The sequence below is a fragment of the Myxocyprinus asiaticus genome, chromosome 36 (assembly GCF_019703515.2).
Source record: "Myxocyprinus asiaticus isolate MX2 ecotype Aquarium Trade chromosome 36, UBuf_Myxa_2, whole genome shotgun sequence".
Taxonomy (NCBI): domain Eukaryota; kingdom Metazoa; phylum Chordata; class Actinopteri; order Cypriniformes; family Catostomidae; genus Myxocyprinus; species Myxocyprinus asiaticus.
Window position 1 is genome coordinate 107148 of NC_059379.1, and position 10353 is coordinate 117500.

Below are 10353 nucleotides of genomic sequence, written 5' to 3' on the forward strand. Positions count from 1 at the left end.
AAAAGTGTTCGCATTAAACCACAGAAGACTGGAGGCGGTGAGAAACAGAGTTGAAAATGGGTGCAAACACGTTACCGGAGGGCTTCACGGATTTTGACATGTTCGCCTTCAGTTCCGCGCTGCTGGTCGGCGGTGAGTGAAACTGATCAATCAATCAATCAATCGATCGATCAATGCTGGATACACCTTATGATGCATTAATTATGGCGAACTTTACTCCATAACAGAGATCAGAGTGTTCAGTCCTGAGATCTGCCTGCTTCAGGTCACGTGTGTCTGATTGATTAGTGGAGATTGATCTACTGGAACTGAAATGATTTTTTTCTGATAGCTGATTGTTGGTTTAACAAGGTTCACAAACATATTGGTGTGAATGCACGGATTTAATTAAATCTATGCATAAATTATTTTAAGGAAAAAGCTTCAGAAATTAAAGAGCTTAGTAAGTGAATTATATATAACAGTACTGTGCAGTACAGTGATGGTATGTCCAAAAACAGAACATTACCACTGTGCTTTTTGGTACTTTATTGTTAGTGTGGACTTCTGGAAACAGTGTTAAATGTTATTTTAATAAGATTGCTCTTTGCATGTGTTCACAGTATTATGAATCCTGTTGAGTTCTCCAGACCAGTCTGAATATCTTTGATTCTTTTAGGTCTTCTTGGCTTCTTCCTTAATGTCATGTCAGCCGCTGCGTTCCTCAGAGTTCGTGAGATGAGAACACCCGGTAACTTCTTCATCTTTAATCTCGCTGTAGCCGATATCAGTCTGAACATCAACGGGCTGGTGGCAGCGTATGCCAGTTATCTGAGGTACGAGTGTTTAAACAACTGGACTACAGAGGGAATTAAGAGCTGAATCTTTCCAAAGACGTTAAAAGTTTGGATCAGAATGTTAAAAAAATATGCTTTGCAAGATTTGTGTGCCATATATTAGGGCTGGGAATTACCACAGACCTTCAGATTCGATATTACAATGATATTTCCTAGCCAATTTGATATGTATTGCGATATTGTGATTCTGTATTGACTGCGATTTGATGTTTTGATATAAAAACTTTTTAAAAGATGAAAATAACTTGTCAGAATGAAATGTCTATTGAAGAACAGTTGTGTCTGAAATGACAATTGTTTTCACTCTGGAAAATATCATTTGCAGGTAAAAGGTAGGGATGTGCAAAATTACCAATTTAAAACTACCAATCGATCAGTCAGTGTTGTCTGAGCTAGGCAACTAGTTAGTGCAAAGTAACCCATAAGGCTGCATTATGTCCATTTGTATTCAACAAATAAATATAAACAATTATCATTTTAACTTATCAAACTAATTTTGTAATTTTAGAATATAAAATATAACACATCTTACCATAGGCTATTACTGTTATCATAATGATAGTTTTGCAACATACAAATGGAAGCTAAAGAGTAAACTTGTTCAAGAACCATTTCTGGAGCTGTAGTGAATTTTAACACTTAACAATTCACCTGTAGTTCCAATGTCCTAATGTTGTCGCATGTTATTTGCATATGCATCCTGAGATAGTCTGAGATCCTATGCAGTGTCCTCATAGACAACAATATTCTCACAAAATTATCCCAGATGACTGACAGAGACAAAAACAAAAACAAAAGTGAGAAATCATCATTTGCATGTGCTCCTGAACAAAAACCAAATCAGACATGCACATCGCCGGTAATTCTTTAGTCTGTTCTTCAAAATATAATAAGGTGTGTTTCCTCAAGCACGTGTCTTTGTGTCTAGCTGCATTTCTTGTCGACAGTTGCAGGTAAATGTGCAAAATGACCCGCCAATGTGCATGAATACCCTGGCTGTTATATTATAAATATTGCCGGGGTGCAACATGTAGTTTACATTTTATCCAAAGCGACTTACAAAAGAGTAATATGTCATAAGCGAATCATCTTAAGGAGACAGTGGTATGAAAAGTGCCATATTACAAAGTTTCACTAGCATCAGAATAGTATTCAAGACAGATTAAAGTGCAACAAGAATATATATTTTATTTTATTTATTTATTATGAGTGACTGGTTCAGTGCTCATGGAAAAGATGTGTTTTTAGCCATTTCTTGAAGACAGAAAGTGAGTCAGCTTCACGGATGGAGTTGGAAAGGTCATTCCACCAACGTGGTACGACGAAGCCGAAAGTCCGGGAAAGTGTTTTGGTGCCTCTTTGTGTTGGTACAACAAGGCAACGTTCCTTAGCCGACCGCAGGCCTTCTGGTGGGAACATAGCTCTGCAGAAATGATTTTAGGTATGCTGGAGCAGACCCAGTGACTGTTCTGTATGCCAGCATCAGAGCCTTGAATTTGATATGTGCATCAACCGGCAGCCAGTGAAGAGAGACAAGGAGTGGTGTAACATGTGCTCTCTTTGGTTCATTAAAGACCAGACGTGCTGCTGCATTCTGGATCATTTGCAGGGGTCTAATTGCACATGCAGGGAGGCCTGCAATGAGAGCGTTGCAGTAATCCAGTCTAGTTATGACAAGTGACTGAACAAGCAGTTGTGTAGCATGTTCAGAGAGGAAGGGTCTTATCTTCCTGATATTGTAGAGTGTAAATCTACATGATCTGGCGGTCTTTGAGATGTGGTCTGTGAAACTGAGTTTGTTATTGATGGTTACCCCTAGATTTCTGACCGTTTTGGAAGGCGTTACTGTAATTGCACCCAGCTTCTCGGTGATGTTGTGTTCAACAGCAGGGTTGGCTGGAAAGACGAGGAGTTCGGTCTTGGCGAGGTTAAGTTGCAGGTGGTGTTCCTTCATCCAGGCCGAGATGTCTGCCAAACAGGCCGAGATTCGAGCAGTCACCGTGGTGTCGTTGGGCTGGAAAGACAAGTAGAGTTGTGTGTCATCAGCATAGCAGTGGTAAGAGAAACCATGTGCCTGAATGATGGGTCCCAGTGATGTTGTGTATATAGAGAAGAGAAGTGGCCCAAGCACTGATCCCTGAGGTATCCCAGTAAGTAGCTGATGTGACTTGGACACTTCACCTCTCCAGGCTACCTTGAAGGACCTACCTGAGAGATAGGAATTATACCAGTCAAGCACAGTTCCTGTGATGCCCAGAGTAGAGAGGGTGGAGAGTAAGATCTGATGGTTGACTGTGTCAAAGGCTGCAGAAAGGTCCAGTAGAATCAGGACAGATTATCTGGATCCAGCTCTCACCTGTCTCAGCTACTCAGTGACAGACAGCAGGGTAGTCTCGGTGGAGTGTCCACTTTTGAAGCCTGACTGATTGTCATCCAGCAGCTTGTTCTGTGAGAGATAGGCAGAGATCTGATTGAAAACTGCCTTTTCAAGTGTTTTCGCCATGAATGGGATGAGAGAAACTGGTCTGTAGTGTTTTAATTGTGTGGAGTTAAGTGTAGGTTTTTTCAGCAGCGGGGTTACTCGAATGTAGTGGGGAAAATGCCTGTATGTAGAGATGTGTTAATTATGTGTGTGAGTGCAGGTAGGATGGACAGAGAGATGGCCTGGAGAAGGTGGGAAGGAATGGGGTCAAGGGAACAGGTGGTGGGGTGGTTGGAGAGAAGGAGTTTAGAGACCTCAGTGTCAGTCAGAGGAGAGAACATAGAGACAGAAGAGCTGCATACAGGAGGCGAGTGTTTGAGAGGGTGTGGTGTGGAGAATGTATTGCTGATGGCTGTAACCTTATTAGTAAAAAATGTGGTGAAGACATCTGCTGTCAGTGATGTGTCAGGTGGTGGAGGGGGAAGACAGAGAAATGTGTTTAAAGTTCTAAATAAGCTGTGAGTGTCTGTGGTGCTGTTGATCTTGTCCTGGTAATAGGAAGTTTTTGCAGATTTAAAGTTATCTGAAAAAGTTGCAAGCGGAGACTGATACTTACCCAGATCTTCTGGATCTTTAGATTTCCGCCATCTCCTCTCAGCTGCCCTGAGGTCAGTCCGATGTTCACAAAGAACATCAGAGAGCCAGGGGCTGGGCAGTGTCATATGTGCTGGCCTAGAGGAGAGGGAACAGATGCTGTCTAGACTGGTTAAAGTAGAGCCTAATGTGTCTGTGGAAGTGTTTATATCCAGGGTGGAACAAGTTTTGTGTGGGAAGAGAGACAGCAGTGTAAAGGCATGTGGGTGAAAGAAAACGGAGGTTACAGTGAAAGGAAACCAAAGGCAGAGTCTGTTTTAATATAGATGGGAGAGTCATGTTGAATTGAACAATGTAATGATCAGAGACATGTAAATGAGTAACAAGAATATTCGTGTTGGTACAGTTACATGTAAAAATGAGGTCCAGCTGGTTGCCCAATCTGTGAGTTGCTGTGGTGCTTAGTCTTTCCAAGTCAAACGAGGCCAGAAGAGCATGAAGTTCAGTGGCCTGTGGCTTGTCTTGATGTATGTTGAAATCTCCAAGAACCACAAGTGGCCTACCATCTTCAGGGAAGGAGAACAGCAGGACGTCCAGCTCCTCAAGAAAGTTTGCCAGCTGACCTGGAGGGTGATAGATAACAACAACATGCATTTTTGTGGGTTGCATTGTAGTAAAAGCATGGAATTCAAAAGTATTGTTACATAGAGAGGAGTGTGGTGAAAATGTCCAGTTGTTTGGAATGAGCAAACCTGTTCCCCCACCCCTACCGGTGGGTCGAGGGATGTGAGAGAAGGAGAAGTTGTTGGAGAGGGCAGCAGGTGTTGCTGAATCCTCTGGATGTATCCATGTTTCTGTCAGTGCGAGGATGCTGAGGGTGGACTGTGTGGCAAAGGCTGGAATGAAGTCAGCTTTGTTCACAGCTGACTGGCAGTTCCAGAGTCCCACCAGAGCAGGTGCTGATGTGCAAAGTGGCCGTCGGTTGTGTGGGTTGCGTTGTGTCCTAAGTCTATATTGTGTAAACTGTCTGTAACAGATAACAGGGATGTGCTTGAGGGCATATGATATGCATGGAGTAGACATATGGAAAATAAATAAAATTAAAAAGATACTTAAGAGCTATGGTGAGTGACGCCTTGTTGGTGTCCTTGCTCGGTATATTCGCACAGGTAGACTCGCTGGTCTTTACACAAGTAGATCTTTGCTCGAGGAGGGCTTTACATGAGGGCTGCCGCTTCCGTGTCAGCATGCACGTTAAATATATACATGCTGCTGTCGGTTCGTTAAGTGGAAAAAGCTGGACACACCTTAATTCTGCTTAGAACAACAAAGTTAGTCACGTGGGCAACTGAAACTAAGGGTCGTGCATATACCCTGGCTGTTATATTATAAATATTGCGGGGGTGCGATATGTAGTTTATGCTATCCAACAGTTTGAAAAACAGCTTAATAAACATCCTAAATTATGTCTTAATAAAAATAAAAAAGGCAGATAAAGGGATAAAAATTGTCATTATCTCCTCAGTATAACAAAAATAGAAGTCGATGGAAAGTGTGTGCAAAGATAGAAAAACAAGCATGTGTGTTTGTGTTTGAACAGATACTGGCCGTTCGGTTCAGAGGGGTGTCAGATTCACGGTTTTCAGGGAATGGTGTCAATTCTGGCCGCCATCAGTTTTCTTGGTGCAGTCGCTTGGGACAGATACCACCAGTTCTGCACGAGTGAGTCTAAAACAGAGAACAAATTCAATCCTTAAAGATGATGCTTCATTATCCTTCATAGTAACTGCATGTGCACACACAAGGTCCTGTTGATAAACTCATTTGAATCTTTCACCAGTTTCATTCTCATCTCACTATGTCTACTGACTAACTGTTGATGGTTTGATGAGTTCGTCGAGTTTGTTTTTAGAGCAGAAGATGTTCTGGAGCACCGCTGTGACCATCAGCACCATCATCTGGATTCTGGCCATATTCTGGGCAGCCATGCCGCTGCCTGCGATTGGCTGGGGAGAGTTTGACTTTGAGCCAATGAGAACGTGCTGTACACTCGACTATACTAAAGGAGACCGGCAAGTTCATCATGAAAACAGATTATGAAGACCGCACCACGAATTGGCTCTGAGACCTTAATTATTCTGTCATGTGACTGTCTGAAATGTTCAACCCTGTAATGTGAAAGTGTCCGAAATCACAGAGTGTAAAAGAAGCATTCTTCTCTTCTGTCCTCTGCAGGAATTACATCACCTACATGTTGACCATCACTGTACTCTATTTAGCTTTTCCTGTCATGATTTTGCAGTCTTCCTACAATGGCATCTATGCATATTTCAAAAAGACACACCATTTTAAGGTGCTCATACAGTTCTTAGTCAATATACACTCCATTAACACACACAATTCACAAGACTTCACAGATTTTTAAAATCTCCCATTTAAACAAACACATGATATTTGTTAAAGTTGGATTGAATTGTTTGTTGTCTTTTGTGTTCCATGAGTTTTTCAATAGTAATCATGATCTGACTTCAGGCAGTGTTTGGTCTTTTAACCACATGTCTATCATTTGAGTATTCATGAGTTCTGATGTTAATGAAACACTTTCTCTCCATCTTGTAGTTTAATACAGGTGTACCTCTAAAGGTGCTTTTGTTCTGCTGGGGTCCGTATGTAATAATGTGCATATATGCCTGCTTTGAGAACGTTACTCTTGTGTCACCAAAGCTCAGAATGGTAAGATAACAATGAATAATCACATGCTTTCACCATCTCTCTGTAAAATATTTCATTGTTCTCTTCTGTAAATATCATCGTCTCTATTGATGTATTCCATTGAAGTCATGTTCATCTCTCAATCAGCACATGTAACTACAATTACTGTACATCTTCTAGGTCCTGCCAGTCCTCGCAAAAATGTCTCCAATCTTCCATGCCATCCTGTATGCATACGGAAATGAATTCTACCGTGAAGGTCTGTGGCAGTTCATAACGGGACAAAAATCAGCTGATAAAAAGAAATAAGAGTGAACGAGCTGCAGCGTTGATGTTGTTTGTAGATTAATTGATGTGTTTACATATGAATTCACTGTACACATCATGTCAGTGCATGTCCATCATTTCAGATGAGTATTAATTGAAGATTAGCATTTATATATGAAGCCTTGAGGTGAGATGAACCATGAAAATGCACATCCAGCCAACAATAATTTATCAGTTTTATTTTATTATCTGTGATGTATTATCTGTGTTCACTAATGTGTCTGTCAGAATCCAGTATTCATGTATGAATTTAAAAAAAAGTGGATTTCTGTAACCAAAAATTGAGCCCAGTAAATGAAGAGTTGATAACAAATGGGCCTTTGATTGTTAATCCAGAATAAACTGTGACACACAAGACTGTTATGATGAAAGGGTTAGGGGTCGAAGATACTGAAAAACAGCGTGTTTAAAAGCAAACACTCTTTTTGCATGTTGTAGATGTTAGAGCAGCATTGAATGTGAGCTGCTAATATGTAAAATACAATTAAAAGACGTTTGATTAAAGTCTTAGAGAGACGGCAGACTTTCAAAAATGTTTTCAATTAAGTATCAAGGCCACTCAATAGTGAAGTTAATTAGTGCTCACTGGTGGAGTATGTTGGTGTTATGAAATGGGTTGTTCAGGGTCACTTCCTTCTTAGTGGTTTAGCTGGTTCCTTCATAAATAATCGTCGGACTCTAAATTCCTCTGTATGTGTGCAGCACTGACTCCAGATCTGCTGCTTTCACGTCTCTCGTTTGGTTTGGAGTGCAAATGATAATTTAACAGATGCTTTCATGTGTGTCACAGTTCCTTGACAACAGGTTCAGTTCTGAAGTTATTTGAGGTATTCAGTGTGTTTCTCAAGAGCACAATGATGTTCAGAGATTTACAAATTCAGTCACCAGCTGAAGATCTTTAATCATCATGGTGCGTTAAAACAATATGAATTTTAAAAGAACTCGACTTAAAGCACAGCTTTATTTCAGATCTGAACAGTAAAAACTGTCATGTGCCAGCATAAACTCCAAGTCTGATGTCCCTAATATGGAGGTTTTCAACATGGGTCACTCATTCCAGTCTGGTGATCGTATCAGAAAGCAGAAGATAGATACTTACTTAGATACCTTCACTAACTGCACACGAGACAATTAATCATTCTGATTGACATTCAGATAGAATTAGAAGAAAGATATGTGGTTTTGTGTTGGACATTCAACATTCACTCAGATAAAGAAAGAACATCTCAGCTCATTGCCACTGTCATACAGCCCTTTCAAAAAAGGCTCTTTTATTATTTGCTTTGTTTTCTTGAGGGTTTGTAATCTTCAGTAATTCCTGATCTCAGATCAGCAGATTCGGGATTCTAATTAAGCGGATCAGAAGGGCTTTAATGCCGCCGGTCACAGAGACTCTCAGACCGACTGACCCGCAGTCAGAGTCCAAAGGTCCGTTAACTAGAAATAACTCTGTTCCTCATGCTAGTAAACACTCAAGTGCTGCACTCATTCATTCATTCATTCATTCATTCACTCACTCGCATGAATGCACTGAGACTGCTGAATGTTTTACAGCTGTAAAAACTGAGCAAAACATGTTTGTGTTTGTATTTATAGAAGTTTTTTAAGACTACTGGTGGATAATGTAGCTTTTATTTTCAGATATTTCCTCTTTCAGCACTTTTAAAGATATTTAAATGTTTTTTAAGCAGCTATTTAATAATTATTTGTTACCACTGGTTAACTTAAAAAGTTACAAGATTACATACTTTAAAAATAGTAGAAAGACGTACACACAGGTATCAATAGTGGGTCAGTGTGATTAAAGCAGGTTTCTTTCTCAAGTTTGTAAGGTGCTGTTGACCCCATAAACAGGATTAACTTCTTGACTTTTCTCTGAAACTGTAGTTTAAATAGACTTTCACACGGTCCTGAAGTGCTGGATTAGTTCACAATGCAGAAGATTTTCCCTGAAAAGCTTCTCTAAACAAACCCGATGAACACTTTCCACAAAAAAGAGATTTGAGTATAAGATTTCTTAAAACGTTTCTCTCCAATATTGAACATTAAATTATCAGGTCAGTATTTTATGACCACTGGTACAAATATAGTTTCTAAGAGACACAGCCTTGGTGAAGTAAATGCTATGAAATTATGTAAGATGTAATATTACCGCAACACTGTGACTTACAGTCAATAACATGTTAGTACTGTAGTTAAACAAGCTATTTATTCACAGTTTATTACTGTTAAAAACAGAACAGTAAAACACAATATCAACCGTTCAAAGAGTGCAGTTCTATTAAGGGAAAAGTTACATCCAAGATATGATATAAAAACATCAGAATTTCTGTCTTCATGTCATAATCATTTTATTATTATGAAAAATTCTTAAGCTCATTTTATTGTGATTGTGATGCAATAAAGTCAAATATATCCACCATTAAACAAAAATCTGCAAACAAAGCTTTTGTAAAATGATACCAACATCAGTCTGGTTGCTATTTAAAAACCTCCCCAATATGTGTATAAGATGATTATGAAATAATCATTAATATAAACTATAAAACACATTTTCTTATTTAAACATGTGCAAACATGACCACCTATAATGCTGTTTACACATCTGTTTTTAAAAAATTGCTCTAAGATTTAGAACATTTAACACATATAATCAGTCCCTCTGTGTCTATTTGCACCCCAACAGTCTGGTGAAAGCACAAGAATATACCACAGAATAAGTATGTGTGGCTGCAGTGGTGTGGGGTGTATAGATGGTGTATAGATGGTGTATAGATGGTGTATAATTGTTTAGAGTTGCCTTCTTAGCAACAGTGGTTTGAATCTGCCTTTTGTCCCATTCTTTTCCCCATCATTCAATTTCCTGTTTCCATTCTTAATATTTCCTTTAATACTACTTAAAATGAAAATTAAACTGATGTTGATTTCATCACTGTGATTTGGTCACAGTGAATGTCGGGGAGTGCAGAGAAAGGTTTGATCCGGCTCAGCACTGATTGTGTGATTGCATCACTGTATTACTAATATTGTAGTAACCATGTTTTATGGCAGAAACCATAGTTTAATGCAATTAACCATGGTGTTAGTACAGTCATATATTGTTAATATAGTAACCATGGTTACTGTAGTAAAAGCAAGGTTATTTTTTCTAAGGTAAGGTTAGGGGTTAATGTAGTGTGTCTGTGGGACTCTAAATAAACACACTGCAGTGATGCCCATATACTGTATGTTAGTATTTAAATATGGGTGCAAATAGAAATTCTTGGTGAAACTTTGCATTTAATATAAACTATTTTTAGAAATAAAACAGGGAATTGGATGTTAATTCATGTAGATGTGTTTCATGCAAACAAATGTGATATTGTTTGAGTTTAATCATTAAATCTCAGTCTGCACACAGAGAAGAACCCAGAAGAAGAGACAAAACAACAACAACAAGAGTAACAGGCCATCCTTGCCCAT

General features: G+C 39.3%; 1 protein-coding gene across 1 annotated transcript; it reads left to right on the forward strand.

Moving 5' to 3' along the window:
* On the forward strand, positions 1-7492 carry LOC127427016 (RPE-retinal G protein-coupled receptor-like). Its single transcript, XM_051674292.1, has 7 exons — positions 1-132; positions 659-815; positions 5453-5574; positions 5765-5924; positions 6088-6205; positions 6472-6585; positions 6745-7492. Exons 1-7 carry the CDS (start codon positions 57-59, stop codon positions 6871-6873), a joined length of 876 nt encoding a protein of 291 aa, XP_051530252.1. The 5' UTR covers positions 1-56; the 3' UTR covers positions 6874-7492.
* The last annotated feature ends 2861 nt before the right edge of the window (positions 7493-10353 follow it).